At 38.8% G+C, this 19824-nt stretch overlaps 1 protein-coding gene across 1 annotated transcript in view; it reads right to left on the reverse strand.

Annotated features, from left to right (window-relative positions):
- The window catches only part of NLN (neurolysin), a 95805-nt gene that overhangs the window by 11707 nt on the left and 64274 nt on the right, over positions 1 to 19824 (reverse strand). The window contains exons 9-12 of the mRNA XM_004016928.6: positions 15064 to 15265; positions 4046 to 4232; positions 3393 to 3521; positions 2088 to 2224 (exon numbers count right to left, since the gene is read on the reverse strand). Of these exons, the coding sequence (XP_004016977.2) occupies positions 2088 to 2224; positions 3393 to 3521; positions 4046 to 4232; positions 15064 to 15265 (655 nt within the window). The remainder of the gene's footprint in view (positions 1 to 2087; positions 2225 to 3392; positions 3522 to 4045; positions 4233 to 15063; positions 15266 to 19824) is intronic.

The following is a 19824-nucleotide window of genomic DNA, read 5'->3' on the forward strand; positions in this document are numbered from 1 at the left end:
ATAAACTTACCAAAGATAATAACTGACAATACTTTGATGTACTTTTTTTTCTAAATGCATATTTTAAAATCAGAATTCACATTCTATGGTATAAAATATTTTATAACCTGATTTTGTCATTCTGTAAGATAATTATATTAAACATTCCAGACACAAGAAAAAGCTTATTGAAACCGTATACCCCATGCCCAAGTTCACTCTTCTGTTCAGAGGATGGAAAGATCACTTCTGGTTTCAGTGATCTGGAAGACTTCATAAATGAGTGGCCGTTTGAATAGGGCCTTTATGAACGGCAGAGTTCTGGAGAGGCACAGACAAGGAAGGCATAGATTTTAGGTGGAAGAAGCCGAATGAATAAGTTTGTGAAGGAGGAAAGACCCAAGGGAACACAGAAATCTGGCTGCCAGGCTGAGAGTTCTGGGAAGTACAGACGGGATCTGTTTGCTTAGCTAAGGGCTGTGACAAAGACAGGAATACCGAGAAGCAGGAATAAACAAGATAAAAGGTAGATGAGGGCCTTTGAGAGTTGGGGACTGGATCATCGGTGGTTGCTCTGGAGGGAAGGGTAACAACTTTCCAGTTCAGTTGGTGGAGGCAAAAGCCGGGAAGCAGAGGTGTGCAGAAACTGTTTCTTACACCAGGACAGTAGGCTGTGAAAGGAGAAACGACTGAGTGGTGGCGCTGAGGTTAGCAGTCAGTGGTAGGTCTTTCTCCTGAGATGGTAAACGAGTGAGTCTTAGAATCACACACCCGTCTTGTGAGACGGGAGGGAAGAAGTTAAATATTGAAGATGAAGGTACTCACTTTCAATGCGCTTAATGTCCTTAGTAGAGAGGCCAGAGCATCTGCTGAGAGGGAGACAGGTGGTAGGGACCCCAACTCGGGAAGTGAGCAGGACTGTGGAGTTACGCGGGGGTCCAGACAGCCGGACTCTGCAGCGGGGCATCAAATGGAGCCTCAGGATATTCCGCAGAAGGGGAATCTGAACCCCAAGGGTACCATCTCTAAATGAGATGGTAGAGGAATCCAGGGCTGGACATTGGCTGAAGGTCATGCAGAAGTCAGGGTATTTATGAGAACAAGCCAGTGGTTGATCATTCTTTAAGTGGGGTTGCCAGGGGATGGAAGGAGACTTGCAGGGACCTAACAGCCTGGGTAGGATGGATGGAAGATGAAGGGATTGGAAAGGCTAGGGAACAGACTGTAGGTACTCTGGAGGTGGTGTTTTGGGGGTGAAGCTGGTGAGAAGGGATGGTGGTCTACATCACACCCATTATTTCAGTGCTCATGTGTAAGGTAGCATGCAATCCCGAAACACAAAGTTTTGAGAATAAGTCGGTTGAAATACACACAGAGAATCTGATTTTGACACTTTGTTCTTCTAATTTCTGCATCAAACAGACTGAAAAACACACTGGAAAATCATCAGCCCTGGAAATAACCTGACAGCTGAGTCTTCAACAAGAATGGAGACAGAGGGACTGTAACTCAGGACGGTTTGGCTGGCAGCCACCTGGCAGTCAAGTCGCTGCACACGGAAAGGAACGGCTCAGGTTAATGAAGCAGCTTAAATTACTCAAAGGCATTTAGGTTACAAACTCTGTGTTGTAGGTGGCGTGTACCAATCACAGAAAAAAGGGTGACTTCCACAGAAAACATATAATGAAAGTATGTAGGGTGTATCAAAACGTAGGCAGATCATTTATATCAGGAAGGAGTTTACCTTTCTTTCCCAACCTATAAAATGAAAACACTGTACCGCTCATGTCAAAACTAGCAGCTATAAATGTGCAGATGCATAAACAAAGCTTTGAATTTTAATTATGCAATATAATGGAATGCTAGTAAGCAAGAAAATGCAGTAGGCTTGTTTTTTTTCAAACTTACAGAATTAATCACCTATACAAAGCAAATGTATGATGTATGATGATGTGAGCAGATGCTAGACTTTTAAAGTTAAAAGTTGTTACTAGATCTCTTACTGTCAAAATCTAGGTGTAAAAAATATTTTACACTAGGAGTTAAGGGGGACAGGGCAAGTATAGAAGTAAAAAAAAGAGGGGAAAAAAAAAAAACCAGTACAATACCTCAGGATTCATTATCCCTTCTTTTTTAAAACAGCTGTAAAACATGTCCATGGAAAACACTTCACTCCAAAGATATCCATAATATTGGCCATCATACCCCCCAGCCAAATGTCCAAAAGTTGCTGGCATGTTTGTGCCTTTAAAAAAAGATACATTTCAAACAGTGTGATGTCAGATGTTAAATATCAGGTTCTCAGCTAGCTAAGGCTTCCCTATGGGGAGTCCAGCTGTGGGAGGAGGTCCTTGCCTCTAGACACCTCTAGCACTCCCGGGGTTTATGGGTGTCCTTGGCCAAGATGTTTACAAACTTCTCTCCTATGACAGCTCCACCTCAGAGCTGGTTTCGGCCCTACACCCTGGAATGCCTAACAATAGTTTCAGAGGCTTCGTCCACACCCAACAGACAACTCAGTCCTTTCTTGTCCCTTAGACACATATGTGTCTTATAAATATTCTAATAATATTGAGCCTTCTCTTTGTCACACCCATTTATATCTAAAATGGGTCAGAATGGTACTTGAGGTTCATAATTACTGGAAAAGAACTCTTCACCTGAAGAGCCAAGCACGGGCTTACCAATCCAATCTGCCTCCAGGGTTACTTTACAGAAAGGGCTTTGTCAGAGGCCTGAGGCCCCACGTGGCTGTTCAGTGTGCTGGACCACAAAAGGAGGTGAGGGGCCTGGGCCTTTCTTATCTCTAGAAAAGTGACTGCCTCAACTAGACCACAGTTTCTTTGATCGAAAAAGTTCTTTCCAACTATGTTTACATGCACAGCTCCATGCGTGCTTGAAATAAATAAATATAAATGTAATGCGTATGTCTGACCATCTCCCACCCACTCACACGAGTCTTATAAATCATAGCAGGTTAGAAAGTCAAACTGCCTGAACTGACCTCGGAAGCAGGATCAGACACAAGGGAGAAGTTTGTGCCTTTCTCTAAAATGTCCCTCCTGCCAGTGTCTGACTGAAATCCTACAGAAGTCTCAGGGCATACGGGGAGGGCGGGGCCTGGCCATGTTGCCAAACTGAACGGCTTTCTCTGCTCTGGGTGGAGGCCAATTGCTCACGCCTGATTACACTAAAATGCAGCAGAGCTGGAGCCGCCTTCCCTTCAAGCACATTTGGATAGGATAACTCATAAGGACAAAAGAATGCGTATCTGAAAGTCATGGCCTGGTTTCAGAAATCAGAAATAAATTATATTAGCTAATCTGCCTGACACCCTCTGCCTTCTCTAGCAGTGTTAAGTGTGCCCTGTGCTTCCCAGGAAGAAGGAACGTGCAGGAAGCATATTCACATACCTGGAGTAGCTGCAACACCTAAAATTTCTGTGCAGTATTTGGCATATTCACTTGCAGCATCCAGCGCGGTGTTGGTGTGGAGAGACTGATCAACTTTGCTCAAAACAATCTGGCGTAAGGTCAGGAGACCTAACAATATAAGAAGGTTTGGGCATGTTGGGGAGAAGAGAGAATTACATGTTCTACTATCACAAGATCAGAGATTTCATAAACGGATTCTAACAGTATTCATTACAAGGTCGGAGCAAGACACCTCATTCTGTTTAAGATTTAAAAGGAGAGCCATCTTTTTTTCTTGGATATAATTCCAGTGTTCAGTATTCCAACATGCTTAGTGGCCTTCCCACCTCATGGTAACACTCTGGGGTGCTATCATTACAAAAGAGGAAATAAGTTCTATAGAAGAAGATGCCAGCAGGCCCCTCGCCTTCTGGGATGGCCCACACTCTGTCCGTGGAGGGTGTTTTTCTCACGGCTTTTCTCACTTTCTGACATGACCCCAGGCCCCGGAGCTGCTCTTGCTTTTTGAAATGGTCCACATTCTGTCTATGGAAACTTGTATTTCTCTAAATAAATCCACTTCTTACCTAAAAAAGATGCCACCAATTCTCCAAGGGCACTTCTGATTTATTTTCTAAAATGGCAAGTCATACCTGTGTTGACCAGTCTAGAAGCAACAAGCTTTTCAAGCAGATCATCTGCAATAGGGCTTCCGTGTTCATAATGCTTAGACAGCCTTCGGAGGGAATCCGCGTCCCATACCCAGTTTTCAAGCATTTGTGATGGCGCCTCTACGAAGTCAGTTTCCACGTTTGTCCCACTAAATCGTGCGAAGTCGGTCTAGAAAGTAACCATAAAAGTCTTTTTTAAAAAGCAGTGAATGAAAACTACATACATGATGACTTATAATCGACTCACTAAAACTTAAGGCAGAATCAAGTCAACTGCCTCTTTGAATGAAGGTTAAGGTAACTTCAAATTTAAATGAGAGTAAAACAAGTAGCCAAGCAGCCTGAAAAATAGTCCCCAAATATCTATATTAAAATAATATTTCATTCTTCTGAATCACAGACACACTTGAAATAATTGTCAGAAAACTGAAAAAAAATTCGTTTAAGTTAAAAGAAACCTTAAGCTTTGAAAGTAAAAATATTTTAAAAGAATTTCCCAGGAACGTCCCTGGCGGTCCAGTGATTTAGGACTCAATGCTTTTACTACCAAGGGCGAAGGTTTAATCTCTGGTTGGGGAAACTAAGATTATGCAAGCCGAGCAGTGTTGCCAGAAGAAAAAGAGTTTCCCACTAAAATTGAAGAGATTCATAATCTAAGACAATCTCTCCCTAGTTCCCCTTGCTATTTGCATACTTTTGTTTACTCAGTACATGCCTTTCTGGAGTATTTATCAATCTATTATTTAACTACTCAAGTTTTCATCAAAATCAGTTAAAGAGTTAAATTAAAACATTATAGACTGATATCCCTTTCAGGTGTATGATGTTTTGTGCTTTAAGCTTTAAATAAGTGTTTCTAAAGCGACCATATTGTGGAAAGCCCGAGCTGTAGCTCTCAGATTGGGTAGAAGATGTTACCTTAAAACAAGAAGCCTCTATAGCAGGAGTTACCAATGTATAATAGTTGGTAAGTGAGGTGAGTTTAATGCAGCTATAAGAAAAGAGAAACAAAGGATACACTCAGAAGCTAAAGAACCCCTTGTAAAAATAAAGGATTTATTCTGAGTTAAGCATTAAAAAAAAGTTTTCTTTAAAAAAGGAAAGTTTAGTAAATTGCTGAATCATATGTCAGGAAAGCTCTTAACCAGAAAGATGGAAATTGACTAGACAGGCTGGTGTTTTTCAGCCTTCACATCATCCAGAGAACTCACGTAAAATTGCTATTGGCAGAGGAATACTTAGCATTTACCCAACTGGGTCAGCTGCAGAATGGGGGTGATTCTGTTACCTTCCCCTGAACCTCTGTCCCGCTTCCCTCTTTAGATGCTTCACATCCCAGTCTTCTCTCCCTGATGTCATCATCCCCAGGGCTCTAAATGGAAGGAAGGGAGAGGACGGGGCATCACCAGTGGAGGAGGCAGCAGATGGGCCATTCTGCTTTTGGCCCAGGGCAGAGGCACAGATGTCAATGCCATCTCACATTCGGCCTCCCTCTCTTTATGCAAAAAAATGTTTTGCTTGACTTCCTATTATAACTGTGCTGATTCTAGATATGAAGGGCTGCAAATACTGACGGGCCAAGGGAAACTAAATTCACTAGGCAATGGAACTGGGTAACCTCTGTTTGAGGACATTCCAATTAAAAATTCTTACAGGGAAAAAGTCAAGGGCTCCAGAAAAACTGAATATTTTTGCCTCTTTCCTGTATATAATCTTCTAAAAATAACTACAGCCTACACTCTAGAGAAAATAATTGTATACAATAATTATAATAGTCAACATCTATTGAGACTTTACTATGTTAGGTGTTTTGCTAGGCTTTTTCATGGATTATCTGATTTAAATTCCAAAACAATTGTATAATAATCACAATCTCCATTTATGAGATAAGGAAATTGAGGCATACTGAGATTAATGGTAGAACCTGTATATTAAACCAGGTAGTCTGAGTCAGAACCCCAACTTTAATCACAGATACTATAATACCTCTCTCTCTTACAGAAAAAAAAAAAAAAGTTAAATTAGGATTTTACAAAATGGTGAAATCATTTTGGATCTAGTTTTTTTATATCAAACTTGCCTTTATGTGGAGAGTAAAAGTGAAGTGTCAGTGTACTTGCTTAAAAACCTGATTTCCTCTAAGTCCCGGAAGATTTTTCAAAGATCAAACACGACATTGAAGTGTAAAGGCCAGCCTTTGTAACCATCTATCCTGGATTTGGGATTCTGTAATACTAACCACATAACTTTCTAAAGATGGTATCTATACCTGCAAAATTAGTACTAACAGAAAATAAGGACAAAATTACACCATCAACTATTACTATACAGTATTTTGACTAAAAGATTAATAAATTTTGTACAGCCTGTATGTGTGAACATTTTTTGGTTAGTATTTGCTGGGGAGAGAGAAAAATCCACCCCAAACAACAATGAAATGTATGTGTTAGTAGTGGTGCTGCAGAATGCAGAAAAACATGAACAAATGAGTAAGTCATGAGTTAAAATTAAAGAGAAGTAACACCAGTTCTGTCATGCAGAGTAGAGAAGAGAGGGCTTATTCTATCTGAAGCCATCCTGTAGCTGGGGAAAGACCACAGCACATGAATGAACAGATCAACAATGTCTTCTAAAGAACAAAAGGAAATGTTTGCTAGGAGTAAAAGCTAAAAATAACTCTACCACTTACTAATTTCCCGAAAGTCATGCTGTTTCGCTGTGTGCCCTTTGGGCAAGATCATTTAAATATTTTTCAAATGAGGAGGAAAAAGAACTTATAAAATTCAAAAGCTCAATTTCCCCGCAAATAGCTAAATTTGAAAAGGAAAGGAATCCACAGTCAGTCTCTGTGTCCATTCAGAAAGAAACCATGGGTAAGTCTTAGAAACCGGCAGCCTGATGGGGGGCCTGGTGAGCAAAACAGCCTGGCTTTGAATGATATTACTTTCTGACGACCAACAAATATCACTCCCACCCCAGTTTTCAACTGTGGGCTCCAAAGAGCCCAAGAAGTGTTTTCTAGTTTTCAACATGAATAATTCAATGGTGTTGAACATAGACCTCAGGAGCCTTATTGCTACAGGAAATACTTTGACAATAAAAGCCTAGAAAACAAGGTAAACTTAGATTCCTGTTTGGTTAGAAGTTTTTGAGAGGAAGAAAGCTGTCTAAAACCATGAGATGCTACAGACATTCGTTTCTCAATGGATATTGCTCCAGAGACCTGGAGCAAAATGATATAAACTAAAGCTCAAAAAGTTATGTGAGCCTTTGTTATATTTAAGGACCAAATCTTATATAGGCTATTATTCTAAATAAGGGACTCACTCATTGCTTTTAGCATTTACAACTAAAGTGTTATTTTCATGAGAGCAAATCTCAACTCAAAAAAAAAGGCAGTTGCTGAAATCAACAGCTGTACTCTGTTTAGGGAAAAGAACAGGGCTCAGGAGAGTGGACTTTGGCTGTCTGAGGTGATCCTCTAATGATTTCCTAGCAGGCATTCCATGTCTTGACCTGTCTGATCCAACCCTAAATCCAGGGATGAGGAAGTTTAAGAAATAAGGCATTAAAAAAAGAAAAGTGCCACTGTCTCCTAGGCTTTGCCATAAACAGAGGGTTAAAGGTCATACTTTTAACTCGCATATACCTAGCAATCATTGGCAATAATAATAGTAATAAAGAGAACCTGAATAACACGTTGCTAACTTTCACAACAGCCCTACAGTTCCCCCGGTCAGTATTACCATCATCATTTAAGACATATAAAACAACACGTTGTCTAGAGAAGTCTTTTTTTTGGCTGTGTTGTGCAGCTTGTGAGATCTTAGCTCCCTGACTGGGGATAGAGCTCAGGTCCCAGCAGTACTAACCACACTGCACCACCAGGAAATTCCCTACAGAAGTCCTGAATACTGCAACTTAAATTCACATATTTATCCTCAAACTGGCTATATCTTCCTGACTACTACTTCTTATCCATAAAGTACTTCTTTGGTGGCATTAGTTGTAAAGAATCTGCTTGCCAATGGAGGAGACATGGGTTCGATCCCTGGGTTGGGATGAACCTCTGGAGAAGGGAATGGAGAATACCTCTGGAGAATACCACTCCACTATTCTTGCTTGGAAAATTCCATGGGTACAGCCTGGTGAGCCACAGTCCATGGGGTCTCAAAAGAGTCGGACATGACTGAATGACTGAGCACACCACTCCATTCAAACTCAAACGCTGAGAACAACCTTATATGTATGAATCCCTTGTTAACAACTGTACCTCCAAAATCCAGCACATGCTCAGAAAGTTGTGGATAGTCAATTAATCTTTGTGAAATAAATGAAGGTGTGAGGAGAATGTTTCTATAGGACACCTAAACCTTAAACAACCCTAAGAGATTTCTCTTGGTCTTATACTTGACCTGATCTCTTAGCTCCCAAACATCACCTCTCTACTTTGTCTTCTTTCAATACTCAATCAGTAAATCAGTATATAATTTATATCATTTTACTTAATAATATTCTGATTTTAATTTTTAAATTCTTACATTTCATATCCTCACACTTTAGGCATTCAAGATACTTTATCTTTTGATCCCCATTCTATCATATCTGGTACAACATGTCAGACCCAATAGATAATAACTGTTTCTAAGGAGTCAATAAAACATTTCTCATTTTCTAATTATTTTTCAGAAATCACACACAGAAAACACAGTAAGAAATTAAAAAAAATAAGTCTTCAAAGAGAAATAAACGATGTTATATGGCATCACATTTGGTTTATGACTTCAGCATTTATTCTATGTACATATGCCTATGTGCTTGTGTATGTATAAATACACAAATATTCAAATAACAAAAATGGATCCTGAAAGAAAGTGCTTCTAACACTGACGTTGAAAACTGTAACAGCCTGCAGTGTTGGGAGCAGGGAGCAGAGGCTACAAGATTGTTGATAGGTGTTCAGTGGACTTCAGGACCTAAAAGGTCAACTTACACAAAGGGAAATGTGGAACTAGATAATCTCATCATTCCACACACATTTACAGGAGAATGATTTAGAGGGAATTCGACAGAAGAAACTCAGAAAGAAGTCCATCCAACAGGAATCCATACCTGGGAGTCCAAATTCAGACCCCATGACATAATGCTGTCTCCATCACAAGGATGGGGGTGCAAAGAATAGTTACGAGCAATAAAATAGAGGGGTAAGGAGCAGGATGGTTAGTTCTGGGTGAACATTTGACTTTTTTAAGTCTTAGTTTTTTCCCACTTGAAAATGGGGGCAATACAGCCCATTCCAGTATTCTTGCCTGGAAAAATCCATGGGCAGAGAAGCCTGGTGGACTGCTGAGCACGCATGCATGAGGGGGTGGAGGGAGGTGGGTTGGTGGCAACAAACTAGTAGAACTGAAAAAAAAAAAAGAAAATGGGGGCAATAATAGTATAGTAATAGAAGTAGACTGGTCAACCCACTTCTGAGAATACTGTATGTACAAAGTTAAAGAATGAATGTAGGCAGTGACTGCAATGCCTGGCACATGGTCAGTTCTCAGTAAATCTTGGCTGCCATCACTGTTCCTGGCCTGCCCATTGGCTGGTCTGACCAAGCCTCTCCTTAGCTTCCTCCAAGTGCCTATTCCTTGGGGTTAATGCTGAAGATAAATGGACCCAGATTTCCTTTCCACTTCTGCCAATACTCTAAATTGCTCAAACTGGGGAACTCCCTGCTGGTCCAGTGTTTAGGACTCTACCCTCTCACTGACAAGGGCCTGGGTTCAATCCCTGGTCAGGGAACTAAGATCCTGCAAGCTGTAGGGCACAACCAAAAAACAGATACTTTTAAAAAACAAATAAATGAATAAACAAAGTGCTCATTCTGCTCTAGCTCTAGGAATCAAACTTCTAAGTAGGCAGGAATCATTAAAACAAAACAAAAATACAAATGTGATGGTTTCCAATCACCTTCCATAGATCTTCACCCAACACCCATGGAGGGTAGGCATTTGTGAACTCTTTTAAATCTGAAGTGACAGTGCTTTTCTTCATGGCAATCTTCATAACCTTCTTAAGTTATGACCTGTGCGCTACTTATCGATTTCAGAAGAGCTGAATTATATATAAGCATGGTTACAAGAACACTTCAGATATGTATGGCACTTTATTCTTTGCCAAGTACCTTTTCACATATTATTTAATCACATCAGCACTCCAGGGAAGTATATATGAGAACTGTTGTTGTTCCCATTTTATGAGTAAGAAAAAAAGAGATGGCTCAAGGAGGTTGAAAGTGAAAATTGCTCAGTTGTGTCTGACTCTTTGCGGAATTCTCCAGGCCAGAATTCTAGAGTGAGTAGCCTTTCCCTTCTCCAGGGGATCTTCCCAACCCAGGGATTGAACGCAGGTCTCCTGCATTGCAGGTGGATTCTTTACCAGCTGAGCCACAAGGGAAGCCCAAGAATACTGGAGTGGGTTGCCTGAAAAACGTGCTGAAAGTCAAACAGCCAGGCCCACAAATACATGAATGATTTTTTAATCCAGTACTCTTTTTTTATAACACTAGGGTGCTTCCTAACTGATATAGACTATGTTTATTTAAAATAGTGTGTAATCCAAAATATTTAAAGCAGACAAAATACTCTATTAGTTTTTAGATGAAGTTGACAGATTATGCGAAATGTGAAGTTTTTCTTTCACTTTAATAAGGCTTTATTGTGATTCTTATGTGTTGCTTTAAAATAACGATCTCTAACAGTCCAAAACTCATTACTGCTCTTAATGTACAACCAATACAGACAACACAATGGAAGCTGTTTGGAAGCTTTACTCTTCTTTTCTACAGAAGTTCAAAAGGCCAGCAATTACTGACAGCCCAAACCACAATAAAGCCATGAAACAGGAACAGATACTAGAGATGCCACCTCCTGACTGCTATCATCAAAATTATCTACGCTGTAGTGTAAACACAAAGACACGAGTGAAACTCATCTCCTGAATGATGAGATAGTAGGCACCTTGAACTAGTCCATCTACATGTTTGAAAACTGGATGTTCCTGCTGGCCTATTTAAATATTACTATGACAAGCTCTAGCAAGTGCTTTGGGTCATCAAACTTGCAAACTGCCAGCCTGGAGAACTGAAACACTTGGCTGCCATATCTTAAAAACCATCTACTGAATATATATGGCAAGTTAATAAATTCACTATACATTTCTCAGATAAGTCAGAAGTATTACTGCACACAGAAACTATTATACTCCTTTTTCATTTCCATCTACTTTAGGTCAGTACAAAAGGTTTTAAAATCATTATAAAGCTGCAAATATGTGGATCTGTCTATGATTTTAAAGACAAAAGCCAATGATCACTGGTTTCAAACACATTACTTTAAAAGATCTTAAAATATTATAGGACATTTGAAAGGATTAACAAACAAGAGACTTTTCAAAGATAATCTCATTAGGAGATGACTGAACAAGGGATTGTACTAATATACTATTCATCTGTATGACACATCTTATGTTCATGAAGGAGGTTAGGCAAAGTCTTTGAATATCGTCTACTGTTTCAAGAGATGTCATTCACCATCAGTATATCAGTATATATACGGATTCATATATATTTGTTGTTGTTCAGTTGCTAAGTTGTGTCTGACTCTTTGTGACCCCATGGACGGCAGCACACCAGGCTCCTCTGTCCTCCTCTACCTCTGAGTTTGCTCAAATACATGTCCATTGAGTCACTGATACTATCTAGCTATTTCATCCTCTGCTGCCCCCTCCTCCTTTTGCCTTCAATCTTTCTCAGGATCAGAGTCTTTTCCAATGAGCCAGCTCTGATTCATATATAGATAGACAGTTGTCACATATAATTATATATGCGCATATATAGTTTATTCATATATATGTATGTATATACATGAAACATACATGTATTTCATTCATCAGTATATATATTGATCATCAGTATATATACTATTATCAGTATATCAGTATACATACTGATTCATATATATTCATAAGCATGTTCAGTCACATATATAATTATATATTTATTTATAGCTCAGCTATATAAGTGTATATATATTTCAGTCATGAGTCACAGAGCTTTAAAATGAAATTGTACCAAGAAATTTATTTTCCAGCACTAAAGTGGATATTTCAAAGGATCAAAATTAACATAAGAAATAATGAGAATAACAGTGTAGTAGAGAACTGCTTTGTGAATACATGATAAGCACACGATATTAAGGTTAAATGAGGGTCGTGTTTCAAAATAAGAACATGCATCAAAAGCACAGAAAACCCTATTTGAGGATCAGTATTATTTTAATGAATGTGATTAAGACACCAAATGACTTCCTCATGAAATCATTAGCTGATAATTAACATCCAAACAAAGGAGGAAATAGTTCTTAGCCTGGAATTCAGTATGACCTAGGCTTCAGGGGGTTAGCAGCCCTTTGAAAGTCCATGTAAAAATTTGGTTGTGTAAATTTATGTCCATTTTTCTCAAAGAGATTTCTATAGCTTAAATCAGATTTTCATAGGTTCTCAGATCCAAAGAAGATCTACTGTTTATCTATGTACAAGCACACAACTGGATCTGAGACAATCTAAGTCATATAAGTCTGAAATTAAGAAGAATATTTGACTTTTCCAAATTATTCATAAAAATGTTTTAGAAAAATGGAATCTAGTTTCATTCTACTTAAAGGAAATGCTTGTCATAGAATGGACACTGATGGAAAATAAATATTTCAGGAACCCGATTGCTGTGAAAATAGACTTTTAAATTATCTAAGGAAGAAAATTTATGTTATTCTGAAAGCTTTATTTTCTTTGGATTAAATAGAGTAGAAATGGCTGTATTAGTATACCAGGATTTATTTATCTGAATAGATTCATATCCTATTCCCCTCTGCTTTTTAAAAATAGAACATGGAAGCACCAGGAAGTAAAGATAAAATGTTGAAAGAACTAAATGGTTTTTTTTTTTTTTTCTTTTAACAAAAGTGATAGTAGCTTTCTGGAAAAGAATGGGTACATTTTTCTTTATTACAACGATTAGGGGCTACTCTGGAGAAGGAAATGGCAACCCATTCTAGTATTCTTGCCTGGAGAATCCCAGGAACAGAGGAGCCTGGTGGGCTGCTGTTTATGGGGTCGCACAGAGTTGGACACGACTGAAGTGACTTAGCAGCAGCAGCAGGGGCTACTCTAGGTGTGGGATGCTGGATGTCCAGCATTGAACTGCACGTCAGGACAACATGCTATTTATAAGGCACCCAATCCATGGTATTCTGCTATGTTAATAGCACTCTTAAGACAAGTGGCTATACTACTCTTGGTCTTGAGTTGACAAAGCCACTTATGTATCAAGTCTGCAGTTTTTGCTGCAAGATTCAGGTTTATTCACATGTGACCTGAATTCTTCATTATGTCATACTACACAACCATGCCTAGGACTTGGAAAACGCAAACAGAATGTTTTCTTTTATGTTTACTGAGGATATTAAGGGGTTTTCCTGATGGCTCACTGGGTAAAGAATCTGCCTTCAATGTAGGAGACACAGGAGACGGTTCGATCCTTGTTCGATCCAGGCCATGAAGATCCCCTGGAGAAGGAAATGGCAACCAACTCCAGTATTTTTGCCTCAAAATCCCATGAAAAGAAGAGCTTGGCAGGCCCAGAATTTGAAAAATATAAACAAAATGCTTTCATTTATGTTTAGTGAGGATATTACCTAGATTTGAAAAAAAAAAAAATCTGTACAGAAAAGGTCATTTGGGAAAAACTAGAAAAATCCAAGTAAAGTGTTGAGTTTAGTTAGAAGTACCATACCAAAGTTAGCTTCCTAGTTTTGGCAAATATACTGTAAGACATTAACAGTAAGGGCAACACTATCTTTGCAATTTTTCTGTAAATCTAAAACTATTGTAATAAAGAGGTTATTTCTAAAAAGTTCACCTTTAGAGATGGGGTGGAGATTTCCAATTTGTAAAACTGTCCCTCCATTTATGTAAATATTCAATTTGAAAAACTGTTAGGTTGAACAACTGAACTAGATGTTTTCATGTCAATAGTGGTTAAATATTAGCAAATTCACATGTTCATCCTAGAACAGTCTGGGCCTAGTTTACTGGACTGTGTTATGAAGTTGAGAATAAATCTACTTTTCACTTTTAGAAATAAAGAGAAATTAGTTGTAATCTATTGCACACATACATCTCTTTCTTGGTAAATTCCCCCCATGGTTATACCATGTTATCTGTGATTTTAATTGACACCTAGTAAAGGACGGTCTAAGAAATTATTTATTATTTAAAAAGGAGTATAAAGTCTGGATGACTGAAAACCACTGAACTAAACAAAGCTTTAATAAGCATAAGAGACAGATTACAGCACAGTTTATCTCTGAAGCTTACACCAAATTCCTCTAAGGAAAATATTTAAAAGGGAAAAACAAATATTTGACACCCTTCCTTAACAATAGTTTTCTTTCTGAAAGAAAACTTCTTTTTCCAGAGGGTGGGGCTTCCAGGTGGCTGAGTGGTAAAGAATCCAGCTGCCAATGCAGGAAACACAGGAGATGCAGGGTTTGAACCCTGGGTTGGGAAGATCCCCTGGAGAAGGAAGTGGCAACCCTCTCCAGTATTCCTGCCTGGGAAATCCCACAGACAAAGCCTGGCAGGCTGCAGACCATGGGGTCGCAAGAGTCAGACATGACTGAGCACGCGTGCACTCATGCCATAGGATGGTATTCAATGAAGCTCTTTCATCAGTGGATTGATTCTGGAGTAAAAGTATGTTGTGAAAGAGGACACAATAAGAAAAATTTTGTGGTTTTGTAGAAGCCCTATGACATTTCTGAACATGTTCAGCTTCTGAGAAAAACATGCTAAAAAACATGTTGAGAAATCTGACATCAGTGGGAAAAAAATCCTGGAAAAGCAATTAGTAGGTTTACCATTAAACAAAAACAAAAAAAAAAATCACTCACCTGTGCACAAATCTGATGCATGACATGACCGAATTCATGGAAGTAAGTCCTCACCTCATCATGTCTCAGGAGAGAGGGACGACCTGCTAGTGGCTGTGAGAAGTTCACCACGAGGGCGGCCACAGACATCATGCGGCTCCCGTCAGGCAGAAGGCATCCAGGCTGGAGACCAAAGCAGGCTGCATGGTTGTACTTCCCTTCCCTGAGGGACCAGAAGCACCACTGGTGAGATACAAACACTCTTCTGGAGCAACAACATTGGCATGGCCTCTCTCACTCATTTGATAACAGAAGATGCTTTGAAACATTTAACTCACCTTTCATGAAGTAGGTCAACATTCTGTCAAGATGAAACAACGAAAATTAAAAAAAAACACCCCACTATCGCTTGATAAGAAGTATATTTCCAAGGTTTCCCGTCCATTCTAAAGGAGATCAGTCCTGGGTGTTCTTTGGAAGGAATGATGCTAAAGCATCCAGTACTTTGGCCAACTCATGCGAAGAGTTGACTCATTGGAAAAGACTCTGATGCTGGGAGAGATTGGGGGCAGGAGGAGAAGGGGATGACAGAGGATGAGATGGCTGGATGGCATCACTAACTCAATGGATGTGAGTTTGAGTGAACTCTGGGAGTTGGTGATGGACAGGGAGGCCTGGCGTGCTGCGATTCATGGGGTTGCAAAGAGTTGGACACGACTGAACTGAACTGAACTGAACTTGTGTTGAAATCTTAATGTAAGAATTAATATATACCTCAAGTAGGGTATAGCTGAACGTCCAAATTATTTTAATGAGCTCCTGCTTTTTGTCTTCAAAGATGGAATCATTAAACACTAGTGTTGAGGGAAATATGAGATACAGAGTTTGACTTACTAGGCGCTTTTTCCTTAAAATTAAAATTGATTAAAAAAACTGATAAAAACTAAAATCCAGAGAGTAAAGTTGTTCTTTTATTCAATAAAGGGAGAATCAGTACTCATAATTAAATGAGCTCCTTTTATAAACCAGACAGGCCATTTTGGGAACAGAATGGTTTTAGTTAGCCTGGGGAAAAAAGCATAAATTATACTATAAAGTCATCTATGCTAGGACAATGTGATATCTGTGATGGTCTCTCCAGAAGCTAAGGGCTGTTAGACTTTATTGTAGGAATAGGTTTCCTCCTCTTTTCTTTGCTCAGAGAACTAAAATACATTTAAGTTTAGTTTGATGTTTTGATTTGTAAATCTTTTTCTGTATTATCTTTTCTCGGTGACTCATAACTATTTTTTACCTGCTGAAGTTATTCAGGTAAAACAAAAACAAACTAGTCTTTTTATAGCTTCCCATTAATAAACAGCTTGATTAAGAATCAAGCTGAACAGGGCATTGATCCTATTCTTATAGCAACATGATGGACAATCTGCAAATCACAACTTTTCTTGAAAGTGAAAGTGAAGTCGCTCAGTCGTGTCTGACTCTTTGCGACCCCATGGACTGTAGCCCACCAAGCTCCTCCGTCCATGGGATTCTCCAGGCAAGAATACTGGAGTGGGTTGCCATTTCCTTCTCCAGGGGATCTTGCTGACCCAGGGATCGAACCCAGGTCTCCCGCATTGCAGACAGATGCTTTAACCTCTGAGCCACCAGGGAAGTCCATCATAAAGTGAAAGTTGAAGGGCAACCTACAATCTAAGATAGATGCCTCCAAGGATAGAGAGAAAGGAAGCAAGCACTTTGTTTTTTTTTGGCTTGTGTGTGTGTGTTTAACCTGTAGACACTAGTAAGAGAATGTTTAACAAATTGATAAAGATTGATGATGGACCAGCAAAAGTAGGGAACCACTAGGAGTTATTAAATAAGGGAAATTTTGCGTCCATTTGTAAGGTTTTCTCCACAGATCTTACTGGGTACACACAAAAAATCAGGGGCAGGATGAGAGCCCTGAGAAAGAATCAGTGCTGATGCAGGCCTAGTGGAAGGGAGCCCTGCCCAGGTCTGTTTCATCTCTCTCCTAGAGAACACGAGCCTGGACCTTAAAGGCAAAACACACTGTTGCCTTAAGAACACTGGTAAAACCTCACTGCTACCCGGGGATGGTAACAGAAAAACAAACAAACAAAAAAAACTCTACTCTGAAGGTGGGTCAGGAAAACATCCTCAGCCCAGACCTACAGCTGAGGATGGGGCAGATTCACCGAATAGGCCCACTCCTAACACCCAGGGACTCAGAGCCTTCCTATGACTGACCTTTAATCTGAACAACAGAAATGACACTCCTCTAATGAGGCTAATAGGAATCTAGGAATAAGTAATAGCAATCTACTACAAGGAGAGGAACAAGAGCATGAAAAGAGACCTCTTTAAAGCACAGAACAAATGGACGAACTCACATTGAGCGGGGAACAGAGACTAAAAAAAACTCTGGCAAATAAGCTCTCATCCTAAACACATACAGGAATCTGAGCTGAAGCTTTGGGTTCACTGAGGTTAAGCATAGCAATAACAAGGCCCAAATCCAGCTCAAGTATTAAATAGAGTGAATCAGACACTCACATTAAAGGTCTAGCAAGTATGTGCCCACTGCTAGGTATAAAGACTGTCTTAGTCTTGACTGTTTTATATAAGACATCTGACTTAAAAAAAAACAACTGTAAGGCATATGAAGACACAAGGAAAAAACACAATGTCAAGAGGCAAAAAGACCAAGAAAAATAGATTCATATGACAAAAATGTTGGAGCTATTAGAGTATTTAAAATAAATTGTTAAATGTTAAACATTCTTGAGGAAAAGGTAGACAGTCTGCACAGTCAGATGGATAATTTTGGTAGAGAGCTGGAAACTATGAGAATACAATGAAAATGCTAGACGTGAAAAGCACAGTAATAAGGATGAAGAATACCTGTGATAGTCTCATTGATGGATTTCTTACAGCCAAGGAAAGAATCATTGAACCCAAAGACAGGTCAAGAGAAATTACCTAACATACAAACACACACACATACACACACACACACAAGAAGAGAGAATCAAGACTTACAGGGCAATATCAAATGACCTACTAAACATGTAACTGGAATTTCAGAAGGAGAATAGAGGACAGAAGAAATATTTGAAGAATAGCTGAGAATCTTCCAAAATTAGGGGACGTCCTGGAGGTTCAGTGGTTAGGGCTCCACGCTTTCACTGCCAAGGGCTTGGGTTCAATTCCTGGCTGGGGAACTAAGAGCCTGCAAGCTGTGCAGTGCAGGCCAAAAAATCCAAACAAAACAAAAGAAGAGCTGAGAATTTTCCAAAATTAATGATACTAAAGTCACAAATCCAGTAAGTTCAGAGAACACCAAGAAAGACAAACACAAAACAAAGAACCAGAAAAAAAATTATCCCATATTCCTAAGTGTATGAAACTGCTAAAAATGATGAACAAAGAGAAAATCTTGAAGGCAGTCAGAGGAAAAGAACACATTGCATGTAGTACGACAAAGATAAGAATTACCGCCATCTCTTGTCAGAAACTAGGCAAGCCAGAAGACAATGGAATGCCATCTTTAAAGCGCTAAAAGAAAATACCTGTAAACTCGGAATATTACTACAGATAATAAGGAACATTATATAATGATAAATGGGACAGTTCTCTAAGTAGATATAACAATTCTAAATATGCATGTATCTAAAAGCAGAACTTCAAAATATACTAAGCAATTCAATATCCCATGATAAACCATAATAGAAAAGAAAGAATGCACACATATATATAAAGAATGTGTATATATATATATATATAATTGAATCACATTGTTGCAGCAGAAATTAACACAGCATTGTAAATCAACTATACTTCAATTTAAAAAAATACACAAAGCAAAAACTAATAGAACTGAAAGAAGAAATAGACAAATCATTTAGAGGCTTCCTTTCTCAGAAATTAATTGAACAGGCCAAGAGAAAATCAGCTGAGATAACAAAAAACTTGAACCACATTAACAGTTATCTTCACCTAACTGACATTTATAGAACCCTCAACTCAACAACAGAAAACAATACTCGAGTATACATGGAATATTCACCAAGACTAATTATATGCTGGACATAAATCAAAACAATTTAAAAGAACTGAAAAGCTATAAAGTACACTCTCCAACAGTAACAGAACCAAACTAGAAACAACAGAAGGCTATCTGGAAAATATCCAAATATTTGGAAATTAAAAATACACTTCTATAAATATAGTTAACCTCTTTTTGACAAAAGGGCAAAGGCTATACAACAGAGCCCAGACAATTTTTTTCAACAAATGGTGCTGGAACACCTAGACATCCACATGCAAAAAAATGAGTCTAGACACAGACCTTACACCCTTCACAAAAAATAACTCAAAAAATGGATCACAGACCTAAATGTCAAATGCAAAACTATGAAATTCCTAGAATACAACACAGAAGGAAATCTAGATAACCCTGGGTTTGGCAATGACTTTTTAGATGCACCAAAGGCACAAACCATGAAAGAAAAAAAATTAATAAAGCTGGATTTCATTGAAATGAAAATGTTCTGCTCTGAGAAAGACACTGTCAAGATAATAAGACAGGCCATAGGCTAGGAGGAAATATTTATAAAAGAGACATCTGATAAAAGACTGTTAACAAAAATATACAAAGAACTCTTAAAACTCATCAATAAGAAAATAAACAATCTGATTTAAAAATATATCAAAGACCTTAACAGACACCTCATCAAAGGAGATATAGAGATGGTAATTAAGTATATGAAAAGTTGTTCC

This window comes from Ovis aries, chromosome 16 (assembly GCF_016772045.2).
Source record: "Ovis aries strain OAR_USU_Benz2616 breed Rambouillet chromosome 16, ARS-UI_Ramb_v3.0, whole genome shotgun sequence".
Classification (NCBI taxonomy): domain Eukaryota; kingdom Metazoa; phylum Chordata; class Mammalia; order Artiodactyla; family Bovidae; genus Ovis; species Ovis aries.